This window comes from Talpa occidentalis, unplaced genomic scaffold (genome assembly GCF_014898055.3).
Source record: "Talpa occidentalis isolate TD23 unplaced genomic scaffold, MPIMG_talOcc4v2.1 talOcc4.10, whole genome shotgun sequence".
NCBI lineage: Eukaryota > Metazoa > Chordata > Mammalia > Eulipotyphla > Talpidae > Talpa > Talpa occidentalis.
In genome coordinates, this window is record NW_023600993.1 from 103,465,617 (window position 1) to 103,493,223 (window position 27,607).

General features: G+C 54.1%; 2 protein-coding genes across 4 annotated transcripts; one reads left to right on the forward strand and one right to left on the reverse strand.

Moving 5' to 3' along the window:
* Positions 1-519: 519 nt before the first annotated feature.
* Positions 520-27,276, forward strand: RTF2 (replication termination factor 2). 3 transcript variants are annotated; one of them, XM_037500728.2, is made up of 9 exons: positions 520-668; positions 2,811-2,905; positions 3,579-3,672; positions 5,327-5,466; positions 6,757-6,835; positions 22,829-22,942; positions 25,944-25,998; positions 26,076-26,171; positions 26,824-27,276. In XM_037500728.2, the coding sequence occupies exons 1-9, from the start codon at positions 600-602 to the stop codon at positions 27,000-27,002; spliced, it is 921 nt and encodes a 306-aa protein (XP_037356625.1). In that variant the 5' UTR covers positions 520-599; the 3' UTR covers positions 27,003-27,276. The 3 variants fall into 3 exon arrangements, with proteins under 3 accessions (XP_037356625.1, XP_037356630.1, XP_037356635.1); XM_037500733.2 differs by having other exon boundaries at positions 26,827-27,276; XM_037500738.2 differs by lacking the exon at positions 520-668 and adding an exon at positions 1,201-1,375.
* LOC119236735 (beta-1,3-galactosyl-O-glycosyl-glycoprotein beta-1,6-N-acetylglucosaminyltransferase 7-like) lies at positions 6,943-19,824 on the reverse strand. The gene is made up of 4 exons (XM_037500719.2): positions 19,412-19,824; positions 15,201-16,238; positions 14,213-14,308; positions 6,943-11,680 (listed from the first exon to the last, which is right to left on the reverse strand). Exons 2-4 carry the CDS (start codon positions 16,165-16,167, stop codon positions 11,454-11,456), a joined length of 1,290 nt encoding a protein of 429 aa, XP_037356616.1. The 5' UTR covers positions 16,168-16,238; positions 19,412-19,824; the 3' UTR covers positions 6,943-11,453.
* Positions 27,277-27,607: the final 331 nt, after the last annotated feature.

Sequence of the window (27,607 nt, forward strand, 5' to 3'; positions counted from 1 at the left end):
AAACAGAAAGCAGTTCGACATGGTTGATAGCTAAGTGATGGAAAGAAAACGCAGGGCTTGTTTCGGGGAGTGTTTGGTTTTGGGGTGCTAGTTTCACTGAGTTGGCCCTCAATAAAGATGTGTTGTCATTGTAAACAGGTACACGTTACTTTAGAAAGATTTTATTGATATGCATCATTAAAGGCAGAGATAAAAACCGGCCCTTTCCCTCCAGGGATGTCCCAGATCCACAGGCAGTTTGGGGGGGCCTGGGAGGGCGGGGCCCCAGAGCGGGGGGCGCTCCCGAGTCACCCCGCGCCCCCGCCGGGTCCGGGCCGTGGGCGAGCAGGACGCCGCGCCCGCCGCAAAGAGGAAGGGCGGGCAGGGCGGGGCTGCGCGCTGCACCCCACTTAGCGCCCAAGGTCCCCGCGAGGCCGCATCAACCCACGCCCTACGCCCCGCGGGGCGCTCCCTAGCAACCGTGGCTTGACAACGGCCTCGCCTCTCTGCGTCGCGACGGCTGCGTCACTGCGGCGCGCCGGAAGTTACCGCCGCGGTCGCCGGGGACCCGGAAGTGGCCATTGAGGGGTTTGTTGTGGGGGCCTGACTCCTGCCTGGCGATGGGTTGCGACGGAGGAACAATCCCCAAGAGGCACGAGCTGGTGAAGGGGCCGAAGAAGGTTGAGAAGGTCAGCGACGTGGGCCCGCTGGGGATGGGGGGGGTCAGGCGGACACCCCGGGAGGGAGAGAGTCGGGGAGGGAGGGGGGCCCCCGGGGCTCCGGGCGCAGCTGCGTTTATCTGCCCTTTTGGGAGCTCTCGGCGCGCACGACGGTGTTAATTAGGGGCGGTAGCGGGGCCCGGCTCCTGCCACCCCCGGGCACGGGCCTGACGCGGGCCTCTCTGGAGACGCGCGGCGACCCCCGGTGCAGTCTGTCTGCGCCCCCACTTTGCAGACCTGGAGATGGAAGCTCGGCGGGAGAAGGTTGCGGAGCTGGTGGTGGCAGAGCCGGGAACTGACGCCCGTTCGCCCTTAGGAACCCACACGAGCGCTGTCGTTCAGTAAACAGTGCATAGGCCGACGTCGTTTGCTCTGGGAAGTCTCCCCATACCCTTCCCAGCCCCTGAGCGCGGGGCCTTCTCTGAGAGGCGATCTCGTGTTCTGAGGACGTGGCTGAGTAACGTCGTCCCCCGCGGTGGGTAAACTGCCGGCAGAGACACCCCCACCCCACCCCCACACCCCCGTCCTCACAACCAGCATGTTTCCTGGCCCAGTGGGTGTAGTGCACAGAGGACAGGATAGGTCATTCCTCCTTCTCACAAGTCATGGGGCAAATTAATATGTAAGGATTTGACGCTGCTGGGAAGATGGTGAACGTGATCAGCATCACACCGCTGGTAGGTTATGCGGCCTGGATTCCCATCCAGTTATCCAAGATCTCAAAGTTAACGCCAGAAACTACTTTTCAGTTTTCTACGGTATGTGAAGTACCGCATGCACTGCCAGGCCCTGGAGACTACGCCATATATTCCTGGTTCAGTACCCAGAGAAATCTTTTTAAAAGGTAAACCCCATATAGCCCTCCCGTGTTTCTGTACAGTAAGTAGACGCCTTCATATTCAGAAGACAGTCTCACAAGGCTCTGTGCCACCAGATCCCTTGCCTCTTAGACTTGCTGAGAGTGGCTTTTTAAATGGCCAAAAAGGTGGTAGATCAGGGTCAGGGTGACTCGACTGTCATGTGGGGCTCCACTACCGTGGGAATTTTGATTAAAGCTGTTGGAGCTGCCGGATTGGGGCTCTTGGCTCTGAGGAGTGAATAGAGGGACAGCGTAGTGGCATGATGGCTTGGTTCTTGAGCTTGTCCTGGTTTAAATGCTAGAGATGCCGCAAGAGCAGTGAGGTGCTGTAAGAGCCAGTGTCCTGGGTCCTTATCCAGGCTCCTTCATCCGCTTGCCATCTGACCCCCATCGCATAACCTAACCGTTTGGTACCACTCTTTCCCCAACTATACAGATTTAAAAATATTAATTGATAGGATTTTAGGAGGTTTAGAAGATAATACTTTTAAATACTTTTTTTTCTACTACTTTTAAATACTAAGTCATTAAAAGGCTAGGTCACAGAAACTGCTGAGCACAGTATACATGTAAGTGGTTGTTCTGCAGAAATTAAATTCAAGGAAATTCTTCTTGATTTTTTTTTTTTCTTTTCCTATTTTCGCCAAATTGTGCCATGTTTGTTACATTATTCAAGTTTGGCATTTTAGGAGGGAAAAGAGTGGGGTGTGAAATGGTATTTAAGTGGAAAGCCCATTTGTCAGTTGTGTCTGGAGTCTCGTTACATGGGTCAAGTTTGATGCCTCTAGTGAGCAGCTCAGAGCACCCCCTTATGTGAAATGGTGATTTTACAGAGTTCTGTTGTCTTTATGCTGAACTTAAAAAAAAAAAAAAAAGCCAACTTCTTTCAATTTACCCTGCTACAACTTTGGGGCCTTTTCCATAGGTAGAACCTGTGTTCTAGGTTGCTTGTGTTTTTCTGGATCGCCTCCCTCCCTCGCTGTTAAGACACCAGTATTAATATTCATATGAAGCTTGCATAAGCAATTCACTGCTTTGATGTAAACTGTTTCTTTGTACACATCACGGTTAGAGGGGCCTTGGTGTGACATAATATCAATCATTGATAACTTTGTGAATCCCAGTTTCATGTGTTACTGCCTTCAAGGAACAAAAGTCATCACAGTTTGGTATTATTGAATGAGTCTTTATATGTACTGCTGTGGACATAGGACTTTTAGAGGTAAAAATTGAAGGGATTTTTCTTTTCTTAGGTTGACAAAGATGCTGAATTAGTGGCCCAGTGGAACTACTGTACTCTCAGTCAAGAAATATTAAGGCGGCCTATAGTTGCCTGTGAACTGGGCAGGTAAGGTTTCTTTCCTTCTTCAAGATGAGTTTTTATTAGATGACTTTAAAAATCATTTTAAAAGTCAATTTTAATGTGTAAATGCAGTTCTTGGGGCCTCAAATGTGATTTTGCTCTAGCAGATTTGTGAAGCCCAGGTCATGGCTCCCTGTCTCTGAACTGCTTCTGCGCTTTACCTATTAGGTTTGGTTAATCCTTGTCTTGAAAACTCAGGGGTCAATAGGAGCTAAGTTATAAACACAAAGGCATGAAGGAGCCAGGTGGGGCACAGTAGGTAATTGGGGGTGCTGGGCACCAGATGACTGGATAGCTAGTATTTCCTTTAAAGGGATAGCTTGCTACAAAGTAGCAAGTTCAAGAGTGTAGCCCAGGTGTCTCCAGATCTTCTGATTTTCTTTTTCACAAGAAAAGTTGACATTGTGTACTTTTATATTAAGTTACCCAATTTTAAAAATCCAGGTCATGTTTAGTCCTCAGACTACCAGTTAGCAACCCTTGATTTACATTAGTTTCTGAAAATAGTTGAGACAGGACTAAATTTACTTTTCCATGATATAGGGCATTTCTGTTACCAGACGTTTGTGACTGTGGATCATACGCAATTTAGTTTCCTGTTTTGTCTGAAGGTTGCCTGTTGCCAGAGTGTTTGGACTAACCCTTATTTTTATCGCAGACTTTACAACAAAGACGCTGTGATTGAGTTTCTCCTGGACAAATCTCCTGAAAAGGCCCTTGGGAAGGCAACATCCCACATTAAAAGCATTAAGGTAAGACAGGTGATTCTGAAGTGTCCCAGGGTTCTCAGGAGTTCATAGAACTCATGTGCATGACAGACTAAGAGCAGCAGTCCAGTTAGCCACCTAAGAGAGGTGTGATCTGGGACGTGTCACTAAAGCAAGCAGAAGTTCCCATGCCTGCACCACGAATCTCTCACAATTCCGTGTGTGTAAAAGGGGTTGGAAAATGTGCTGTGTAGGTGTTGGGAGGCATTTTTTATTTGATTTTTGATTTGGAAGATACTTGCATTGAATTAGAGTTTTGTAGATAGGTCACTATGAAGTCAGTGTGGTTATCTCTACTGTTTAGAAGTTCTGATGGGCACTACATGCTCATTTGTAAAAGTAGAAGAACAAGTTTTTTAGTGTCGGAAGTTTGTTGAGAGGACGAAGTCTTTCAAATCTAGTCCATGGAAAAAATCAGGAGTGAAGGATTTGAGAACCATCCAGCTTGTCACCCTCGTTCTCTGCCAAGGTGCCTGCCATGACGACCAGTGAGGCCATTTAGCTAGTCAGCAAGGGCCTCACCCCAGCACCCTTGACCCGGACTTTGGGTTTTTTCCTTTTCTCTTTCTTCTTGTATTTTTGATTATTGAGCTTTTTGTTTGAATTCTGGGGATGATTAGGATGCAGATTATGTTCATTTCAGGTAAGTTAGTGAATCTGACATGTAGCTAATGGCCATGCTGTAGAAATACCCAGGCTGATTCTTGTCATTTTTCCTCTTGGGAGAGGAGGGGTGAGAAGTCATTCCTAAGAAACCCACGGTGATATGATTATCTGAACCTCCAAAACGTAATTGTCCTGGAAATTAATTCCTGCAGCTCTCTACTTAAAACATAATATACAATGTATGTGGTGAAACTTCATTTTAATGGCAAAAAATCCACAAAACTTCCAAGAAATTGGAACTGTAAAGTCAGAAGGATTCAAATAAAACAATGCAAAGGTACAGGAATATCATGATAGCAATTAACAGTCCACAGATACTCTGAGCAGAAAACCGGAGCCCCATGCAGGGGGGCTTTCCCGTCCAATTGCGGGGCTGCTGTCCAGGGTGTTGAAGTCAGATTAGCAGCGTTAAATACAAGGAAATGCCTCCAACTCCAAAGGAGGGCTGTTGAGTCAAACTTGCAAAGCTGAATTTTTGAAAACCTGAGTGGCTGAGTGGCCATTTTCTTTGGCTAATGTCCTGCCAAGGACTCCTGAGAACATGACCTCACAGAGTTGTCCATCTCAGAGATGTAGGACAAGCTCAGGGAAGAGTACCCAGCAGGGGACGGGCATGCTCCTTTCTGGAGGAATCTGAGACAGAATTCCTTTTTAGTGGAGTCATTTGTCATATTGGAAGCTACTTTTCCTTAAATCACAAAATATTTATAAAATGGAAAATAGCTAATTCATTTGCTGGTCAGTAAATTTTTTAAATTTTGTCTTCTGTCACAATTCCTGGTCTGATTTTATATCCATGTTGATGCTAATTTTATATATCCATGTCAAGAATGGCCAAAGGAAGGTAGGAGGAAGAAGAGAGTTGGATGGAAAAGGCACTAGAATAACAATTTCTCTGGTGATTCGGGTTATTAAAAGGGAAGATGATCCATTTATCAAACGAACTTCTCAGAATATTGACGCTTTTTCACAGAACGTGACAGAACTGAGGCTTTCCGATAATCCCGCCTGGGAAGGGGATAAAGGAAACACAAAAGGGGACAAGCACGATGACCTCCAGCGGGCCCGGTTCATCTGTCCCGTGGTGGGCTTGGAGATGAACGGGCGACACAGGTCAGTCCCAGCCTCAGGCCTGTGCTGCAGAGTCCAGCCCAGCCCATAGGCGCTGTGCGGGGGTCTGTTAGTAGCACGGACTTGTTAATGTCATGCCCCTCGTGACGCAGTCACTCTTCATTCCCTGTCCCAGCCCCCGGAGCCCCCCGGTCCACTTTCTGTCTCTGTGCGTTACCTGTTCCGGGTGTTTCATATAAATAGAATCACACCCTGTGTGACCTTCGTGTCTGGGTTCCCACTTCTTTGTAAGAAAACCATGGTTCCCCTGCCCCCTCCCAAAAGAAGAACTTTGCAGAAACAAGGTGAACTCCGGGGTCTTGAGTCAGGGCGGCCTGGGCCCTACTGCTCCCTTGTGGCTTCCCCTGGTTTTCCTTTTCATGTGCTGGTTAAATCTCTTCCCCTTTTGCTCTTCCCAGTGGCTTGAGCTTTGCCTGGCTTTTGACCTCGCCCTCCTGCTATTCATAGGACCTCCACACTAGAAAATGGATTTGGCATGTGATACATGTGTGACGTCATATGATAAAGACTCAAACATACAAAAGAATTACTAGGCTAACAAAAACGCTAAGCCTTTGTTGAAAGACAAAAAAGTTCCCTAAATTACTACTAATTAGTAAGCATCCTTAAAGCAGAACCTGGGTAGGGGAACGTCTTCCACCATTCTTAAAGAACTTAGTACAGAGCCTTCCCTCTGCCCACCTGTGCCTATGCAGGTGCCTCTTTTCGCTGCATGGCGCTGAACACCCACCACCTGCAGCTGCCACCAGCCAGCGCCGTTCCCCCAGGCCTCCCAGCAGGCACCCCCCACTCCCTTTCATGACGGCCCCACACGTGGGACGCTGTAGGTCGGCGTGCATGTAACAGTGGAGGGTCCGCGTCTTACATAGGTTTGGCCATTTGTTTTGTGAGCTGCGTGTGAATGTCCTTTGCCCACTTTTCTATCATGTTCTGGTTGCTTTTTATGAACTCTTTGACTATTCATGGACTCTAAGTCACATATATTTTAAGTGTCTTCCTCCTTGAATTCCTAATCTGACTTCCAACTTTTTGTGTGTGGTTCTTTTAAATGTATGTATTTTTATAAGAGAGATTATTCCAGAGAATTACTGAAAGGGAAGGGGATGATGTCTTTGTGGCTTACCTGTCTGCGTATCTGTTTCTTTGTTGTGGACATACATTTTTCTCTCTGTGGCTCTTCACCTTGGAGTCAGCTGAAACAATGTTAAAGGATAATATGGTCAATGAGTGTTACATGCTTCAGCCTATCTCCAATCTGGGTTATTTCCCCAGGTTTTGCTTCCTGCGATGCTGCGGCTGCGTGTTTTCTGAACGAGCCTTAAAGGAGATCAAAGCGGAAGTCTGTCACACGGTGAGTTGCTGACACACATCATCTGTCCCCTCTTGGCGCCTGAGGAAATCCGATGTCTCGGGGACCCTCCCTCCCTTGTTGCATCTCACATCCCTGTGTGTCTCCTGAGTGCGGCCTAGTTAGCTGCTGCTCTGCTAGAGACCCTCCCTGGCTCCTCCTTGCTGTGCTTCCCAGGACAAGCTGCTTCTCTCGTGCGCCTTTGTTCCTTGAACCTGACCTGCCAGCCTGCCAGCCTCGCTTCCCCATGAGCCTTGGTTCCAGGGCCGTTGCTGCTTCTGCAACCCCGGCTTCACAGCTCCCGCCCTGTCCCCCTGGGCACCTTGTTATTCCCACTCCACACCCCAGAACGATTGGTCTGTGTATTGGTTTCCCCACTGGACCACGAGCTTTTTATTTCTATTCTTTCCATAAGACTTAATTTTTTGAGAGCAGTTTTAGTTTCACAGCAAAAATGAAAGAAAGTACAGAGATTTTCCATTTTCTGTCTGCCCCCACCTCCCCACACATGGCCTTCACCAGGGTCAGCGCCTCCCCGTGATACGTTCGTTAAAGTTGACAAACCTGTGTCAACACATCATTGTCATCCAAAGGCCAGAGTTTACGTTTTGTTCACTCTTGGTGCTGCATGTTCTGTGGATTTGGATACATAGTGATCGTCACAGTATCCCACAGAATATTTTCACTGCCCTAAAAACCATCTGTGCTCTGAGTCTGCAGCGCCGTCACGTGCCATCAGCACATGCTCACATGCGTGAGTGAATAACACGCTGTCAGAGCTACCTGCTCGGTTCACGCAAGGGAAGCACTGAAGGTTCTGTCGCCCCAACGTGTGTGCGGCCTTCCGCTGGCCCTTGTGTGGCCTGGAATTTACTTTAGAGTCGCAGGTGCCAGCAGCTTGTGGCTGTTCTCAGCGGTGTTAACTCTTCTGGGGTCTCGTCAGGCTTCCCGTGCTTTTCTTCCTGTGGCAAATGACTCTCAGGCCACCCTGAACCACTGTTAGGGGCTGGCCCCTGTGCCTGGCTATGCTGGGTGGGAGAGCGTGGTGGGGAGGTGCCCATCAGCGTTGGTGGCAGAAATGAGGAGCAGGTCCCTGCAGGAGCCCCGATGCCTTTGCAGCAACAAGTGCTCTGCGCGCATGAATGTGCAGACCTGGGTGGGGCAGACTGAGAGGAGGGGCTGACAGAGCCTCGCTTTTCGTGGCAGGCGTGGAAAAGGAGCCCATGTGAGCAGCCTCCAGTGGTGATGGTGTGGGTCCCAGCGCAGCACGGAGGCGGCGTTTAGGTGTTAGGCACAAAAGCAGGCACGCCACCAAGCCTGCTGGGAAATAGAAATGTGCGATAAATACAAAAGCTGAACAAAACCTGTAACAACAGAAACCACATGACCCCAGTCACTGGTTCCCAAGCCAGGCTGCATGCTTGAGCCTCCACAGTGATTTGTTAGGGTTCCGTGCTCTGTCTCAGACCCACTAAACGGAAGCTTGGGGTAGGTTTCAAGTTTCACAGTAGCCACTCTCATTGAGTGCTCCCAGAACAGTTCTGATGGGCAGCCAGGCTTGGGGGCTGCCCTGAAGAATCTCAGCATCTCAGGGAGGGTACGCCGTGGTCCTGGTCCTCGCTGATCTCCTGGCCACCACCTGACACACGTGCAGCGGGCAGAGGGCCCTGCTCAGAGCCCCCCCGGGGCAGCCAGTTGGATTTTGTGGAAATGCAGCCTTGCAAGGGTACTTAGGAAATTCACTGGTGCTGGTAAACTCTTGAAAGTTTGTACCTCGAGCATTTTCCAGAGAAGAGAAGGGAGCACAAAGAGGGGCATTAAGGGATGGGGGCCTGGCACCCCCATCTCCTGGGGGCTCGGTGACTCCTGGGGTAAGATAGGAACCTGCTGTACTTCAGGAGGAGCTCGGGGAGCGTGTTTTCTTCAAAATAAATCCAGTGCTGGAAGAGACCGAGCACTTGTCACTGATTCCTCTCCATGAAGGCCTCTGCCTGGACTGCTAGAGCCCTCGGTTGACTTGAGCTGCCCTTTCAGTCACCACAGCTGGGGGACTTAATGGAAATGTGTTACCTCACAGCTCAGAGCCCAGATGCCCAAAACCTAGGGCTTGGGAGTTGGCAGAGTTGTCCATCTTCCAGGCCTGTGGGGGAGGCCCTGGTCCAGCCCTCCCTCCCTGGCTGTAATGTCCCTTCTCCCCATGTCTCTTCGAGTTGTCTTTTGTGAGATCCGTCTGGGTTCCGATTTCCTCCCGCTGTGAGGACACTGGTCATGTTGGGTGTGACCCCCCCCCCCCAGGTGGCGTCTGAATGAACTCATCTGCAGTGACCTGATTCCAGAGCAGGTCCCGTTCTGCTGCTGGGTTAGGGCTTCAGCGAGGGAGTTAGGGGGTGGTAGGCGCAAGGACACCATTCAGCCAGCAGCACTGCACAGTTTGGGGAATCATATTGCAGGGACGGTCGCGCCGCTCGGGTGTGGGAGGCAGCCACACGCACGCGCCGGTGCTGAGGGCCTGGGGGACGTCGGCTTTGCCTCATGCACCAGTGTCAGCTTGGGAATCTCACTTCCCCTCTCTGGGTGTCAGGTTCTAATATGTAAAATGAGGGAATTATAGTAAATGCTTAGACTCCTTTTAAACCCAGGTTTACAAACGAAGACATTTTAAAAGTAAATAAATAACAAACCTGCGTGCTGTTACCAGTGTCTTCTAATGTGGAGTTTCTAAACTGTGGTGACACTTAGTCGACGCAGCAAGGCTGGCCAGTGGCTTTAACAAGCAGCTCCGGAATTCCGGGGCCTGACACTGTGGACAGCCCCGCCTGGCAGTTCCCCAGGGAACTCCTGGACTCGGGCCAGACTGGGGCTCCAGCCACCTGGGGCTCGACCCTCTGGTCCTGGGGTATGGCCCTATCACCCATTGGGTCGGCTGCTGGGGAGACAGCGGGAGCGTCTAGCTGGGGAGGCTTTGACAGGCCTGGACCTGGTGCTCATCCCCTGTGTCCCGTCCCGTTGACCAGAACTCTGCATGGCCACACCTGACGGGAGGGAGCCCGGGGAACGTAGCGCAGCTGCCTGCCCCGGAAGGCGACAAGCTCAGGCCTTCTGCCATCATAAAGAGTGATAGCGCAGTTTCAGGAGCCAGGGGCTTTGTGAACACTCAAATGAAGGGAGATAAGCCACAGTGTCAACATCTAAAGCAAATATTGTCATTTTTCAGGTACTGGCTTACATTTAGAGAAGTTTGCTGCTGAGAAAGTAGTGTCAGGGCGGTATTCGGGGCACGCGTGCCCCCTGCTCTCACCCTTAGCCCCGCCTGCACTTGCCTTTCATCTCAGAGAGGAGAGTCAAGGACTGGAGTCCTGGTTCTGCGTTCAGAAGCTCAGGTGTGCACACTTGAGCTCTGTAAACAGGGTCCAGAGAGATGCAGTTGCTAGGCTTGTGTTTGTTTGCAGCCTAAACAAATCACCAACCCAAAATCCATGGTATTCCCCGTTGTGTTCTTCCCTTGTAATCAGAAGAAACACCTTGGAGTAATTACAGGTGGCAGACTGAAGGGCATGCTTGGTACCCAGAGCCCGGGCCGCAGTCCTGCGGCATCGGCATTGCCTGGCAGGTTTCAGTGTTGATTTTTTTTAAATGCAGGCTCTCGGGCCCCTCCCCAACCTGTGGGGTCGAATCTGCAAGCTACAGGGCCCCCAGGGGCTTTCATGCGCACTCGTGTTTGAGCAGCACTGGCGCAGCGTTAGAGGTTCGGATCTAGATGTCAGCATCTGACTTGCCAGCCTTCTGCCCGAGTGGTGCGTGAGCTGGGCAGGGGTGTTCAAGTCAAACGTAACGGACGATGCCTGCTCAGAGCTGCAGGGGCCGGGCGCGAGGGGCGGGCAGAGTTGGGCAGAGGTCTCCTCAGAAGCAGTCTTTGAATTCTGCTTTTCCGGCTCTGAGGTCTCCCGCCCACTTTACGGTCTTTGGGAATCGCAAACCAGGGGAGCCCGCCTTAAACTGTGACAGGTGAAGTTAAGATTCACTTAGTCGTGCTGGATTTACTTCAAGTTCCCCCACACCCCCTGAAGTGCTGGTTGGCGTTGCACCGCATGGGATGTCAGCCACACTGCAGCACCACCGAAACCTGTAGCAACCCTTGAAGAAGTTGTTTCAATTCAGAGTCACTTCATTTTATCCGAAGAGAATGACCTCTCCTGTGTCTTTCTGGATGGCCAGAACAACCTTACATAGTTCCCAGCCAAAGGGGGCTGTTTCTGATGAGCGGGTGTTCGTTTGCTCCTGGAGTGTGTTCTTTGTTAGAGTCTCAGACACAATAGTATCCCCAAAACTGGAGGTGCCCTTCCTCTAGCTTGAACCTGGATCGAAGCTCTTGGAGAGTTTTGATTTCCACCAGGTGTTCCCTGAGGCAGTTGGCCTGAAGGGCCTCCTGTGTTGCCAGCAGTCGCTCGAGCGCTTTCCCCCACGAGTCCTTTCTCAGAGCCGCCGCTGTGGCCAGTGATCACGCCCTGTCACTCGCCTGTTTCTGAATTTGTTTCGGACTGACCCGCTTCTCTGGCCGAGTGGGCCCTGGTCTCCAGTTGAGCAGTGCTAGCCAGGAGGAAGCAAGCCCCGCGTCCCTCGCTCAGCGGCTTAGCTTCATGTCAAAGTGCCCCTCCTGGTCGAAGCGCCAGTGCGGCTCCACAGGCACCTCCGCGGCCCGCAGCACCCGCAGCCGGTGCCGCCGCTCCAAGCAGGTGACCACCAGCGGGTCGGTGGAGGCCTCGAATTGGTTGGCAAACAACGAAGGGGAGCGAATGATCCACGGCAGGTCTCCTGGGCCGTACACACAGCTGTCCTGGACGTAGTGACCTGCAAGACCAAACACAGAACTTAGCCGCCTGCGTCCTGGCCGGTGACCTCCACCCAGAGGAGCAAAGCTGCGCCTTCGGGTGTCACCTGTGGGCCTCTGCTGCCCGGGGCTCAGATTCCACGTGACCTGTGTGGCTACCGTGACCTGTGTGGCTACCGTGACCTGTGTGGCTACCGGGCCAGGGCTTCTTTGTATGCAAAATTTGGAATTTAAGATAGAAAAGGAAGTTCCCGTTCTCAAGGGCCGTGATCTCAGAGGTTCAAGTCTACCTCAGGTGAAGTTGTGGGAGTGGAGTGCCGAGTGGAGACGAGCCTCCTCTGCCTGCTCACACCCAAGTTCTGAGCTGTTGTTTTAGTTCCTGAGCTTTGAGGGCCGACCTTGAATCTGAATAGGTCCCAAGAATTGTGTTGATTTTAGTCAGTCACTGCCCCTGTCCTTTATCAGGTTTGCAGTGAGTGTTTGCTGTGCACAGAAGTAACTGATCTGGGAGGGCCTGTGAGGATCCGGTGCTGATGGGTCCTACTAGAACAACTCAGTAACGCACTTCACGGGCCTGACTCTGTGGGTTTTCCTGCTCCCTTGTAGTCTCTCTACCACCCAACAGATGGTTTCTCTTGTCACCGTCTATGCACAGCAGTGGGCGCTCAGCTTGTGGGGGAGCGGAGGCACTGACCTCTTTGGAGGACCTCGCTCTCCCCTCGCCCCTGCTCTCTCTACGCCCCAGCCCGGTAGTCCTCCTCAAGCCTTACCTTGAGGAAATAGTGTTATTAATCAAGGGGAGGGTGGGACCCATCCTCAAGAGTCCAGTGTTTCTAAGACTAAACCGATCAGAAGGAGCCTCTCTCTGTGGAGCAGACAGGACAGGGCAGGACCCCCAGGTGGCACGCGTGCAAATGGCCACTGTTGTCACAGCTGACATTTTTTTAACTGTCACATTCCCTGTGCAGTGTGACAGCAGAATTGTCTCAACCAGATTAGGTGGTAAATACGAAGACAGCTCTGGCGAGAGAACCAGCTGTGCCTGGACTGGGGCTGGACAGGTCTGTCGTTGCCTGCGTGTGGGCTGGACTAGAGGGAACAGAGTTTCAGACTTGGGTTGATGTGGTCTTGGTGATTAGAGATAGGCCACCTCGCTGTTGCCGATAAAGACGGGTGGCTGTCGCCCTGCGTGCAGCGCTGGGCCGCAAGCCCACCCTGCAGAGTGGAAGCTCTGCCACTCCCTGTGCCACTTCCTGTGACTTGAGTGAGCTCACTTCTCTGAGCCTGGAGTTCCTCTGGGGTCTGAGGTGTGAATAGTAATAATCTCTTCCTGAGAAGCATCAAGAGGACTGACTGCAGGCCAGAGCTGGGGCTCCCCAAGGGGTCCCAGCAGCCCCTGATGCAGTGCTCAGCCCGAGCTGAGTGCCCGCTGTTTGTGGACCCAGGTGTGGCCCTGGCCTGCCTCCTAGTTGGGCAGCTTGTACACCGAACCAGCAATGGCAAGAACTTTCTGGAGTGTTTGCTTGGAGGGAATGGTATTTTGAAGATTACAATGACCAGGTTTTTCCACCCTGTGGGAATGTCTGTTCCCACGCTCAAAACCCTGCATCTTCTCTTTACTGTCGAGAGGCCCATAAAGGCCAGGCAAGGCCCATTTTCCTTCCCATGGGTGCTTCTAGAACATTTGCGGCCTTGCTGGACTCATTTCTTCATCCATTTAGTCTCCCCTCAACCATAAGCTCCTCTCAAGCAGCCGGGATTTCAGGGCAATGAAGTCAGACTTAGGCTTGCTGCCCCCCCCCGCCCCCCGCCGTGGCCCTGTTGGCCACCTGGGCCAGAGGGCAGCGGTTGCCCATAATTGAGTGGGCTAAATTAATCTGTGGCTGCAAGACTGGGTGAAAAGCTGTTCAAAACACACAGACCATTCCTAGTGTGTTGCAGCAACTAAACCTGTAATAACTTTTCTTCAGTTCTTTGAAGGGGCCCGGCCCACAGGCAGAGCAGACGGGAGCCCCATCGCACCAGAGCAGCACAGCAGATTCTGAAGGGCCAGAGAGTAACAGTTTTTGGCTTTGTGGTCAGTTCTGCCCTTCTTTGTCATAACCAGTAAGTCAGCGGGCATGTTTGTGCCCAGTGCAGCTTTATTCTTAGAAACAGGCTCCCCGCAGGCGGTAGCAGCTGCCGACTGTGTGTGTGCACCTGCGCGCTCACGTCTCTGTTCTGAGAGACCCAGGGAGGTGGCTCGTTTTAAATAAATATTTGAATTTGAATTTGAACACTTGGAGCAGGTGGGAAAAGCCCGGCAGTGCGTGGATTTTTATGTGAAAACTAGAGGCTTCAGCCCTGCCGTGTGTTCCCTGGTGAAGGTCTACCCGCTGCTGCTTGCAGTCTGTGCGTGCGTCTGTGTGGCTCTCACACCGGCATGTAAAAGGTGATCCCCATACTCATCTCCGACCCCAGAGAACGGTCCCCGAGATCTCCCGTCTTCCCCACCGCTGTCAGGCAGCCGTTGTGTGGCTTTGTGCCGCCCAAGACTTGGCGTCTGTTTTTACCTTTGCATCCACTGTGGCCCCTGCCCTCCTCGTTTCTCCACTTAACGGCTCGCACATCGCCTTCCCAGCTGGCGTGGGGTGTGGCTCCCGGAGCGTCTAGGGAGGAAGCAAGAGCACCCCTTGTGAGCCCAGCTTCTGCCCAGTTCTTACAGGACAAGCTCTGCGCTGCCCTCTCTGTCTGCTGCCCCGTCACAAGCAAGCTGGACGGCGCGGCCTCCCCATTCCACTTTCAGTCTGTCCTCCTCTGACCGGAGACGAGACTGTGCTGGTGGAGGTGGGGCCGGCCCGGCACTCGCATCTCCAGCTTTGTGCTGAGACTTCACCTCTCACCCCTGTCTTACACAGTGCTTCAGTGATCAGATCAGATCTGACTGTAACTGTTGGGATTGTTTGCAACAGAAACACAAATCTGAGGTGATTTGAAAATAGGATTTCTAGGGGATGTGACGGATTATAAAGAGCTCCTAACTGATTTCTGCTGGATTGTCTGTACTGTGTCTGGGCTGATCAGCTTAGCTGTTCACACGTGAAGCCTCCTTCCTGCTGGGAGCCATCAGCCTTATACAGAGAGACGTCTGCTTACAGGCCGCCCCAGGTCTCCCTCTGCCACCTGAAGCATCATGGCCACCTCAAGACATTTACTCGAGGCCCTCACGCAGTACCCGGCCCTGTCTGCCACCAGTACTGTCTACTGAGTAAGAACTTCCCGAAGATCTGTGCCTAGAATTTTCAAAAGGCTCAGTCTGGGGAGACGCAAGTGCTGTGTCCCTTTCTGGAGAGAGCACGGAAGCAGCAGCTGGGCTCGAGGGCGGGCGTGCTCTCTGCCAACACCAGACCCCTGAGTCAAAGACTTCCCTCTGTATGCCCCAAAAGGAAGGTCTTGCAAAACTGCCCACACCGTGTCAGTGATAGGGAGACTCCGGTTCAGAATCAGCAACTGTTGTTGCCTCTGATCTGAGCGGACGCCTGGATTCCCGCCTCGTCTTACCTTTTAGTCGGTTCAGTGTCACCCAGTAGTGGTGCTCTGGGCTGCGGAGGCCTGCAGACCACTGAAGCATGTCTTTTGCGCGGGTGTCAGTCAGTACGAACTCCACAAATTTCCTCGTTAGTACATAGTAAGCGCTCCCAAAATAAATGGTCAAGTTATGGGGCGGCTCTTTGAGTATTTGATTTGGCAGAATATGGATGCTGGCTTCGGGGGGCGGTTCGGGGGCGCCGTGACTGGTCGTGGACTTGTTGTTGGGTGGCTGGATGATCCCAGGGGTGATGTTTTTATCATTCCATTTGCTTCTGATGTAGTGTATGATTTCTTTGTTGGTTTTGATGGGGAAGTCCTGTCCGCAGAGGTTAATGACGTAGCCCCATGGGCGTGCGGCATGGACCAGCTCTCTCATGCAGCTGAGGTCTGCCTGGAGGCGTGTCGAGCCGCTGGAAGCCACCTTCCCACTCTGGGGCGAAATGAAAATATTCTCGAAGCAGTTGACCAGGGTTTGCACCGCGGTCTTATGCTTCTTTGGGGCCTTCTCGTCGACGTGAATGCAGTAAACGTTTTGAGGCGCATAAATGGCTCTGAGAAGCTGCACGAACACGGCCAGCTCCTTGTGGAAGGTGATGATGTAGGCCAGGGAGAAGTTGCCCTCCTCTGCAGACAGGGGCCTGGTGATGAAGCGCAGCCCCTGGGAGATCCTGGAGCAGTTTCCCGGCGTGTGCAAATGAGCGCGTATTTCAGACCCCTGGGGGTTTTTACAAAATTTTGCAACCTGGGGGGCTGCCTCTTTCCCTTCAAACAGAGCTGAACACAGCTCATCTGGATAATAGCCACATTCCACCACCCGTGGGTAAGTGGGTGCCTCCTTGGGCTCCTCGGGACTCGGGCTCCTCAGACAGAGGAAAACGACGACGCCCACGGCCGTGCACACTAGGAGCCCCGGCCTCACGGTGCACAGCGGGCTCATGCTCCAGGCCCCCCGCGCCTCCTCGCCAGCCTCCTCGCTACAGCGCTTGGAGATGCTTCCCCTGACGTGTCCTGAAAGAACAACAGACAGAATTTAGGGTGCTGCACCTCCCGCGCCCCCCAGCAGTCAGGGTGCAGACACATACCACATCGGTGGTAGGTGCTTCTGTACCTGGGAGACCTGCTCCCTAAACTCATCCCGTGCCCCTTTTCACCACTCCTCACCCCCATCTCCACCCCGCCCCTTCTGGCAGTCACCCACTTGTTCTGGATCAGTCGGCAGCACTGACGGTCTCATGGGGAATCGGGCTGCATGCGCCCCCTTCGCCTGAGGGCCGGGAGCCCCGCGCACCCCAGCTATTGCACTGCTGCTAGGTGGTCTTCGCAGCCGAGCGGTGGCTCAGGTGGACGTGCCACCACTGTCCATCGGCTCATCTGGCCGCGGAGATGGCCATGGTTTCCGGTGTCGGGATGTTACTGGAAACAGGTGCTTCCACAAGCACCTGTGCTCAGGTGTCTGGGAGCTGTGAGTGTGACTGGGCCTGCGTGGCGTCGTTTCACTTCTCAGGCAGCTGCAGGCTCTTCTCCAGAGCGCCTGTGCCGTCTCCGTCCCTGGCCCTGGGCCTCGCCACGGCTGGGGCGGGCAGGTTCTGAGATCTGAACCCCCAGCAGGAGTGGCAGTGAGTCCCCGGCTTCACTTGGCGTTTGCCTGGTGACTGAGGGTGCCGGGCCTGTTGTCATGTTTTATCGCCCTTATCTTGACAGCCAGGGAGAAACTGCAAATATTTGTTTTGGACATAGATACTGCCCTGCTCTGCATGATTCCGAGTTCATTTAATGCCATTATTTTGCCACGTGTTGTAAGAATGAAACTTTCCAATAAAGAGAGCAGCAAGTTAAGTATGTGAGACTTCCACTGGTTGGAATGAGCTTATGAATCGGTTTTTAAAACAATTTCCAAAGCCTGCTGGTTTCTGACCGTTGTTTACCCCGACTCGACACTGGCCCCGCCGCCCTCCACGTCAGAGTGCGCAAGTTCCCGGCCAGACAGCGCCTCGAGTTGTCCTTATGCTCTTCGACTTAGAGCCGGTAACAGCTGTGCTGCCAGCTTGTGGATGGAGGGAGTGGCGCGTGTGTTCTGCGGAGTTTCTTTCCGCCCACCGCGTCACAAAGGCGAGAAGCAGCCGTTGCGCAGGCTCCAGGCCCGCACTGGCCACTGGCCCCAGGACGTGGCTGATCGCCCGGGACAGAAGGCACCTCCGCGTTAGAGACAGCTGTCCAGACGAAGGGTGCTTTTCACACGCGCCGGGCCATTGCACAAATGCACTTCATACCCGACCTGACAAATCCACAAACCTGTCTCCTACAAACAGAAATTCAGGAAGAGGAAAATGCCTCCTTGAAATGAAAACGAAGCTTTTCACTACTTGTCTTTTAGGAATTTTGATGAAAGGTAAAGCGGCTCCACTTTGTACCCCATTTTGTTCCATTTTGTCCAGTATTGTAGCGTTAGTACAGGCAGGGGGTTGGGAGGGTTTTCTGTTTCTTGTCTTGGTTTTCGCTTTTAAGTTCATGGCCAAAGTAAAACACTCTGGTGCCACCACAGAAAGGTTAGCGGCACGTCACTGACAGTGTGGGCTGTCCCTGGCCCCACTCCTAGAAGTATCTCTCCTGGGCCTTCTATAATTTAAGAAATTTCTAGTTCCTCCATATCTGTGGCCTTGCTGTATCATGTCATTAAAATCTATAGTATACAGTAAAACTGGTAGCTTCCCCACAGAGAATAATGTTTAAGAGTTGGTTGACTGAAGACATACCATCTCCAAGAGATCCTGGAGACTCTCTTTGAGTAGAAATACTTAGCAAAGTTACGGTTACGATGAGGGGTGTTTTCCTTGTTTGCAGTGCTGGAAGCCACCCAATAACAAGTGAGTTCCCATTACAGTTCTCAGAATGGAATTGTTTTACACTCTATATTTTCATCCTTGCGTAAAATACGTCAAAGGAGTTGTTTTAAGGTGTTATTGTCATGGCTACTGTCCTACTTAGTGGAGCCGGTGAGTTTGTTTTTCATTATCCTTCTGTCCTCTCTCTGCGCACTGCAGGCCTTACAGCCAGGACCCAAGTCAGCACCCCCCACCCCCACCCCACCCCCCACACACACTCCGTAACACAGGGGAGCAGGTAGCCTCACCCCGGGGTGGCCACTTTGAATTTGTTAGCATAGGATTTAATGGGCATATATTTTAATATAGAGTTTTAATTTATACTAACATTAGCATATTAGAATATTATTGTTTTAGGGCATTAACATTAGTTTGACCAGATTAAACAATGTATTTAACCCAAAGAAACTTTTTCAGTTCTTTAAAAAAAAAAAAAACAGGGGCAGCATGATGGCATTTAACTTTTGGGGGCCCCCACTCTGCTGTGGCCTGAGGTAGTGGCTTTGCATCGGAGCCGCTATGTTGGAGTCATTTGGGGCAATAATGGAGCCTCCCTGAGTCTGTTTCTGGAGTGCAGGGGGTGGTGATAGTACTTGCCTCCCAGGGACAGTTTCCCCTGCGCCTGGCTGGGAGGTGCCCAGTGCTGAGGAGGGGTCGGGCCTTCGTGTTGGTGCCTGCCGGCTTCTGGTAGCGCAGCCCCCGGCCCAAGGCCCGGTGCGGCCCCCGTGGGCTGCTTGTCCTGGAAAATCCCGAGCAGTGAAAAGTTTGTTTCTCGTTTTTGTTGCCTCTGCGTGCAGAGTGACGTCCAGAGCACCCTAACAGTTGGCAGTGCTTTACTGTGTGTGCTTTAAAAATTAGGCTGTTTTTGAATTCAAAGACTGCCGACTGCCCACGGACACAGGCCTCCCCGAAGACGGCTTGACCCCAGAACGCGCGCACGTCCCTCCAGCCATGCCCACCCACGGCGGGGAGCCCCGCTCCGGGAGCCTCCCAACCCGCAGGAGAGAGGCCGCTTTTATCACTGGCACAAAACAAGAACTGAGGATTTGGACGCGGCCTTGAGGTTGACTCAAGTAAGAAAATGAGAACCATGCACCTGGGAGGGGAGAGCTTACACTGTACAAAAATGGAGAATGACGTAAACTGTAGATAAGATAAAATTTTTAAAAAAAGAAAATGAGAACCATTTGTGAGAGAAAACCATGCCTGCCGCCTGTGCGCGTGAAAACAATGACGGACCCGCCGTCGCTGCTGGCTGGGACCCGCGGGGAGTAGACGCGCCCGCCTGCAGCCCCGTACCTGGTCAGCGCCTCTGCCGTCAGCGGCTCCTCTCCCGTGACTCCCGGGACTCCCTCGCGCCAGGAACTAGGCCGCTTGGCAGGTTTTGCTGCCTTTTCACTCCACACCCCTGTGGGCTGGAGGCCAGCAGCGGCTGCCGGAGCTCCACGCGTGTCCGTGCAGGACAGAGAAGCTCGTGGGGAGTTTCTCGTGTTCTCGAGTGAAGCTTTGGCAGTCGTTGTCAGGTTTTTCAGATGGTTTTAAAAATAGGAGGCAAAACTTGACCCTTTTTCATTGAAGGGACAAGTCAGTCATTTTAAAATCCTGTTTGCTTCCCTGAAGAGCTCTCATAGCCCTCAGCCTGGCCGGCCCGCAGGACTGGTCTTGGGGAGGCAGGGACCAGGCTCCCGGGGTGCCCCTGGCTCCGCCCAGGGCGAGGCTGTGCGGGCACCGCGGAGGTGGAGCTCTGCGCCTTGGCTAATGACTCCCCCGGGGAACACTGCACCCCCGTCCTGCCCTTCTCTGGTCTGTAAGGTCTTGCGCTTGCTGGTGCTCCCCTGAGGTTTGCCACAGACAGGTCTGTGAAGAAATGTGAAGCCCACAGATCGCAGCCCCAGGCTGTGGAGACAGACTCCCCTACAGCGCACTGCCTGCTGGCCAGGCCAGCACAGCTTTCTCCACCTGCTCCTGGCGACTCGGGGGAAGTGCTGGTGCACCGGCCGCAGCCCATCGCCAGAGGCTGGCTTCGCCACCTTGCTTTGACTAGTCTGCTCTGTCAGAGCAGGGCTGCGGCCTTTCAGGAGCGAGACCTGGCGTGTTTTCTGTTTGCCTGGACATGTTCAGAGGCTGTAAGTCTCAGAGGGACTGAGCTCATGTAGCAGGCATCAGGAAAGGCAAGGCCCTGGGGCGTGACAGGCCACCTTGCCGGCCCCGACAGTCGTGTCCCTTGATCCCGGTGTTTAGAAATTGTCCCGTGGGTGCCAAGAACAGCACCGCCTGGTCCCTTCAGAAAGATGCGTCCCTTGGGCATGAGGACTGGTGCTGGATTCCCCAACGGGGTCGCTTTCGCCCGCGTGTGATTTCCCCCTTGCTGAGCTTGAGGGAGTAAGATCCTGGAGGAGCTGGGGACAGGGTTCACCCAGGGTCCCAATGTTGCTGGACCAGCTCCTCACATGATCAGAAACCCTGCAGAGGAGCAGCCCCCCGTGAGGTGCAGTGCTGCAGGAGGCCTTGATGCCCCAGCCAGATAAGATACTGACAAGCAGCTAAGAGAAAGGGCCTCACACCGTGGGGCTGAAGATCTGGCATCCCTTTGCTTTTTGTTCATGGACATAGAGAGAGAAAAATTTATCAGAAAGTATATTAGGCAATAAATTATATGTATCAGCATACTGTAAGTAAATAGCACGGAAAATTGTTTGTTTAGAAATTAGTTGTTGGGCTGTTTGGCTCACTTGACAATGGGAGACAAGTTATTGAGCATGCCTGACAAGCATTACAATACAATAATCATAGTAGGTCCTTCTATTTTGTTTTCTCTTGAAGTTTCTTGGGAAAGTTTTTAATATGAAGCTATTTGAGTTAAGGAGTTTCTAGGTAGAAAAAGTTCTGATAGCTGAGCAGCAGCTGGTCTCCGGCTGAAGGTCATGTGAATAGAATAGTCCTTTGATGCTTAGGCTTTAGCTGATAGGGATGCACTGGCGGTTATTCACTGTTTTAAATAATTGTCTAAATGAAAAAATAAGTAGCTTTAATGTTAGGTTTGGTTTATTATCTGTTAACCTTGAAAGCTGCCGTCTAGCTGAGACCTGTAGGGGCCAGTGGTCTATGGGAAACATAATATACTAATTGTTTATGCTTTACACATGATAATGTATTTTCTTCTTATTATTACTAATAATGAATAAATAAAGACCTGCTGAGTCTCTCGGCAGAAGATACTTGCACCTCATCCAAGTGTTAGTGTCTCCTCACTACCTCATCCCCTTCCCTTCAGCCCTTAAGTTTCAGCCCTTTCGTTTTCGCCGACGCCGTCTCATCCTTTCAGGAACCCCTGACACGACATTTTGCCGGAGGCTGGTCCCCGGCAGTGCAGCAGCAGCAGCAGCAGCTGCACACAGTGGGGCTCTGGTGCTTCTTGGGGCCAGGGGGAGCAGGCTTCTTCGCCCTCACAGATTAGCCTCGGCTTCCCCACAGTTGTGTGGTGTGAAGGGTGCTCTGCCTGGCGTGGGGCCGTGAAGTCACACACTGTGGGGAGCTCCTGGGCTTTGCCGCTTCATCCCCTACCGAGGGGCCGCCCGGGGACTGTGGAGAGAGAGCGCCGGAGGAGCGGGGGCAGGCAGTGGGAGCACGTGGACTCCCAGCTCCCCACATACTCAGGAGGGTTATTTATGCCATCGCCCTGGCCCGAACCCCACTGGGCCTCATCTACCACCGGATTCTGGTCTTGAAGTTTCTTTTCATTCCCTCTCTGAGGAGGCGACCCCCAAGGGAAGGTTCTACCATGTGGGACTGACCCCTGGGCCTCCTCCCAAAGAGCCTGTTTCTCCTGTAGGCCTCCTCCTCCCGCTGTGATGGGGAAACAGGCTCCTTTTTCCCTATCCCCCATCTTGGCCTCCCCTGTCCCCCGCGTTGGCTCATGTGTTCGGCAGTGGGACCCTGGAGGACTCACCACAGGTCTTCCAGGGCCAAGCATAGCAGCGCTGCCCTGCTCCAGTCCCCAGCAGGCTGCTCCCTAGGGACCCTGCAGGTCAGCCCAGGAAAGGCTGAGCTGCGGACTGTGCCTCCAGACCGTCCTTCCCCTTTCCTGCCAGGATTGAGCCGTTTGCTCTTATGACTCATCTCCCTGAACTCTAGAACTGTGGTTCTCAAAGCAAGGTTCCCCTGGCAGCATCTGCATCCCCCAGAAAACACTAGAAATGCAACTGATTGGGTCCTGCCCTAGAACTCCTGAATCCAAGATTCTGATGCAAAGTGCGCTGGAAAACCTCTGGTCTGTCTCTGAGGCCTGCTCAGTGGGGCGGGGCGTGTCCTCGGCTCTTATTCAATGGGTGTCCGATGAGCCAGCAGTGACTGCTCAGTAGAGACTGCTGATAATTCCTTCAGCAAATGTTTGCCGGATGCCCACCTGCACTGGGGTCTTGGCCTGGGTCCCTTCTCCTGCACCCCTAGAGGTCAGATCCAGTGGGGAAGCCCCCTCCCCTCCAAGGTCAGGAACGGGTGGGAGGACGACCCAGACCCTTTCCGGGAGAGCAGCGTCAGGCCCGCCGTGCTGGCTCAGGTCTGTCCAGGCGTCAGACTCAGGACTGGCCACGCCAAGAGGCAGGCAGGAAAATGGACATTTCCCCCAAGCTTGGGGAGATTGGCTGGACCAAGAGTGATGGTCGGAGGGTGGCCGCCCCCTGCGTGGTGAGAAACCGGTCCCCTCTCTCCCTCCAGTGTGGGGCTGCCTTCCAGGAGGATGACGTCATCGTGCTCAATGGCACCAAGGAGGATGTGGAAGTGCTGAAGGGCAGGATGGAGGAGAGGAGGCTGAGAGCGAGGCTGGGCAAGGTAAGCGAGTCGTCGGGTGGGGGACGCTCCCCATGCGTTCAGCATCAGGTTTGTAGGAGAAGAATCCCAAACTCGGCTAGTACGGACAGCTCAGACACGGCTTCAGAGACAGTGAGGCTGAACGAGGGTCCACCCTGCGCTAAGGTGAGGCTGGGGCCTCACCGGGAGAGCGGGGCCTCGGACAAAGACCAGCTGCCCTGTGAGATGTTTGCCCTGACCGAGAGAGGGTCTCTCCAGAGGAGGGTATTTCTGGTAGCAGCCCCAGTGGGGTCAGACCCCCAATATTCATGCTTCTAGGTGGTGAAGGGGCAGTAACAGTTCTTGGGGGCCTGCTCGCCACTGACCTTGAGTTGATCTGGTCCTCGGGCCTATGTGCACGTCCTGGGCAGTCAGTCCACAAGTTGTTGCATCTGTGCCTCGGCGCCCAGGGTCCTGATGGAAGTCAGGGCTGCCTGCAGACCACCCACCGCCTCCCTGGCAGCTGCTTGGGGTTGCAGTGATGGGGGCTCTTGTTTTCACCTGGAAGGGTCAGGGCTCAGCCACAGGGCAGCCTGTTCTTTCTCACTCAGCTGCAGCTGCTGCAGCTGTGCAGTGGGGAGACTCACACTCCTGCGCAGGGCAGCGGCTGCAGAGATCAGCCTGCTTGGAAGCGCCCAGACTGGGCGTCCAGAACTTGTAAAGCAAGGGAAAGCAGAACCTCCCGCCGGGCCTGGACATGACCACCCCTCCCCTAGGCCTGCTGGAACCCCTCCCGGGGAGTCTGGTTCTGAGGGGCCAGGAGGGTGGGAGGGAGGATGAGCAGCAGAGTTGCTGCAGCCTCGTGAGCTCACAGTTCTGTGTTGACAGACAGCTGTGCCAGATTGGTGCTTTTTTTTTCAAGCTAGGTTTGGGGCACATGAAGAATATGGTCAGAACTGAGGAGAGGGCCTCCCCGGTGGCGCAGCGTTTGAGCGCTGCTTGCGAAGCTGCCGCAGCCTCTGCAGCGCAGGTTCAATCCCCGGCCGCCGGGCGAGGGTCCCACATGGCACGCAGACCTCTCCTGCCGCCCGCTGCTCCTCTCAGCAGTGTATTTCGGTCCTTCTGCCTATTCTGTTCCCCGCTCTGGCTCTGGTGAATTCTCTCACCCTCCCGCGCTTCTGACTGTACCCAGTGCTTGTATAAATAAAGAGAAAATCTTTAAAAAAAAAAAAACAAAAAACTGAGGAGAGAAGCAGGGGTGCACCGCGGGCGAGAGCCGGTCACACCCACAGTGACTGACACTCAGCCTCCCCGGGCTGGCTTGACTCTCATCGGAGCAGAGAAGGGCGCGCTGGGAGTTTGCCCGGGATTGGTACATAGAAAGCCGAGGCTCGAGTGTGGCCGCGGTGTTCCTGTGTGTGCGTCCAGAGCCCCGGAGCCGCCGGTCCACACACGTGTCCTCCTTACATGAGTTTACAGGGGTGGGGACTGAGATCAGTGGTTGTCAGGAGCGAGGAACCCTGTCATCCTGGTTTCTCCTGGAGGTGCTATTCAGTGTCCCGCTTTCCCCGCTCTTGAAACCCTTTGTGAACAGCTTTGTGGCGCCACAGCTCGCATACCATCCAGTCAGAAAGTCACGCACTAGCTGTGTTCTGTGAAGCGTTGAAAGGGCCTCCGGCCGCGTCAGATGCGTGCAGGCCAGTGAGAGCTCATTCCGCAGGGGGCTCTGCACGAGTGCGTCCACCGGCCCGTGCGCAGGCAGGAAGATGGCTTGAGAGATTTTTGAGCGAGCACAGCCTGGAGGAGGCCTGCTTGGTCTTCGCCGCGCCCACCCACCCAGCTCAGGTTATGAGGCACAGAAGGGAGCGGCGGCCACGCTCCCCAGCAAGCACCGTCACCGCGGGACAGCTTTTCTGCTCGTCCCAGGCTCCCTGCCAGGTTGTTCAAAACCCAGTGGAGCTCAGGGGCCCTCTCCCCGGAGCTTGTGGGAATGCCGCTTAGCTACTGCTGCCAGGGCACCAAAATATTTCCCAAATATGCTCACAGCTGGAAGCAGGGCACTGCGCTTCCTCTCTGAGCTCCTGGTGCTGGGCTTTCCCGATAATCAGCCGGGCACGCAGGCTGTGGAGACCCTGTGTTCTGGGTTATCTGGGTTATTTTATTAAAGGATTTACCCTTGTGCTCGCGCGTGCATGCGCGTGTGTGTGTGAGTGTGTGAGAGAAAGGAGCAGGGATTTTTTCTGCTTTGTGCAAGCATTATAAACCACATTGAGTGTATTTATTACAAGTTCGTCCATGGCCAGAGACAGGCCTTTTTTCCTGTTCCTAGCGGTGGGAACCTTCGAGAGGACGCGCTGCTTGTCTTCAGCGCCACCTTTTGGATCCCTAGGGAGATGGCACTTTCTAAGTAAATTTCTCTGAATGGTCTTTTCTGCACCTGACTCGCTGCTAGCGCAGCTGGACGCTGCTCCCACTCTGAGATGGCTGTTTGATGTAAGTGCTTGCTGACCGATAGTATCACTAGGAGCGGCAGAATTCTAGTGCCTAGAAACTTAACAAGGGCACCCGGAGCTCAGGAAATTGGGCAAAGCGCTCTTCATGTCAAGCCTCCAGGCCCCCGTAGCTAAATAAACAGCAGCAGAGCAGCTGGACACATGGAGCGACGGGGGTGGGTGAGGCTCAGCGCAGGTAGGTGCTGCCGCCTTCCCGTGCCTGCGCCACGCCTGTGCCCCTCCCTGTTCTTTGGGGTGCGTCGCTCCCCGCTGACGGTGACTTAGCGCTCAAATCTGTCGTCTTCATTTGAAATTTTTGAGCATGTGGTTTTTGGAACCTAAATACAAAACTAAGCTGGTCTCCACAGATAGGTTCTGTGTGAGGAAAAACCTGTCACTAGAAACCCCCGCGGGGGCCCGAGGGGTGCAAGGAGGAGAATGTGGGCCAGCGTCCCCCTCAGCACCTGCCTGGCCACTGCATCAGCAGTCAGGGGGCCTGGCCAGGGGCAGCCGCCTGGCGCTGACTACACGTCGTCCTCTCTCTTTTACAGAAAACAAAGAAGCCCAAGGTGGCAGAGTCGGTCTCAAAAGCAGACGTGAGTGAAGGTGAGGTGCTAACAGGGCGCCGCGTCCCGAGGGAGTCCTTGCCTGGCTTTGGTTTGCTGACATTGTTCCTTGTACAGAATCCCCAGGACCATCCAAACCTAAGCCCGGGAAGCCTGAAGAAGCCAGCCTTGATTCTAGAGAGAAGAAGGTCAACTCGGCTCCCAAAAACACAGGTGGGTCCCAGTGAGCGAGCGGAAGGCCTTGAGGAAGCTGGATTCCAGAAAACCAAGCCATCCTGAGTCACGTCTCTGAAGAGTTCATGGAGCGTGTGTGGGGGTGGGGCTGAGAGAAGCGGTACCCCCACAGCAAGGGCCCCCCAGTATGCAAAGGGTCTGGGCGCTAACGCTGATGGTTCGGTTTTCCTCTGGACCAGGCCCTTGGTGTCCAGGGACCTGGACTCAGACCTGCCGTAGACTGGTCAGGCCTTTCCAGACTCCCTATCTGGAAGGTGAAGGAAATAGTGTTTATTTCACAAAAAGGAAAACACCCCCATGGGGTGTGCGTCTTGGGCTGTGACCAGCGGGTTCCGGGCCCCCTGAGCACACAGTGGGCCCTGCCTGGGTAGGGGTAGGGGCCCGCGCCGGCCTCCCGGTGCCTCCCTCTCCGCCGGGGAGCAGGCGCCGCGTCCCGGGGGCCGGGCAGAGCACGCCGGCGCTGCTGTGCGTTCAGGCGCTCTGCGGGCTTGGGGTGGGGACGCGTGTCCACACTCGCGCCCAGGGGAGGAGACTGCCTGGGTCGGCAGTTGTGCTTCCGGCCCCTTGTGCGAATGTGAACGCGGAGTGACCGCTGCTCCCACCTTTAAGGCCTTGGCTTCCCTTTTTGCAGCAGCCGGCGGGAGCACTTCTGGAAAAGCTGGGAAGCCGCCGTGTGGAGCCCCAAAGAGGGGCATCGCCGACAGCGAGGAGTCCGAAGCCTACAAGTCCCTCTTCACGACTCACAGCTCCGCCAAGCGCTCCAAGGAGGAGTCGGCCCACTGGGTCACCCACACGTCCTACTGCTTCTGAGGCCCGTGTGGCCGCGGCCCTCCGGGGGCTTCTCCCTGGCGCCCCGCAGGGTGCCGCGAGCCTCTTCCCGGCCGCGGACCCCCGGGCTCGCTCCGCCACGAGGCGGGTGGTGACCGGCCAGGGCTGCGGGCGCTGCCTGCAGAGGCACTTGCACCTCGCCCGGCCTGGGAAGCCGAGGACGCGCCTTTTGTGCTTAAATAAAGAGCCCCGGTCCCTCACGGCTGTGCGGCCAGCTCAACTGGATTAAAATTCTCATGGTTTTGCTGCCAACCGTGAAGTGAAGCGTGTGGGGCGCGGGGCCCGGGGCTAGTGGTGGGGCGGGTCCTCCTCTCGCCTTCTGCAGACACAGGCGGCGGAGGCGGGCGCCTGACAGCTGGGTCCAAAGCTAAAGCTGGTCTGCGGCCTCCTCCTGTCTGTCGTCTGCCTTCCGCCGCCTCGGATGTTCCGGGAAGGCGCCGCGGCCTGGGGAGTGCCAGGCCGCAGGTGCCAGTCGTGCTGCCGTCCTGTCCCCCGTAAAGCACTGTAGTGCGGGGACCCCCTCCCGGGTCCCGGTCAGAGCTGGTCAGCCCTGGTCTCGTGTCCTGCCTGCGGGTGTGGGAGGTGGG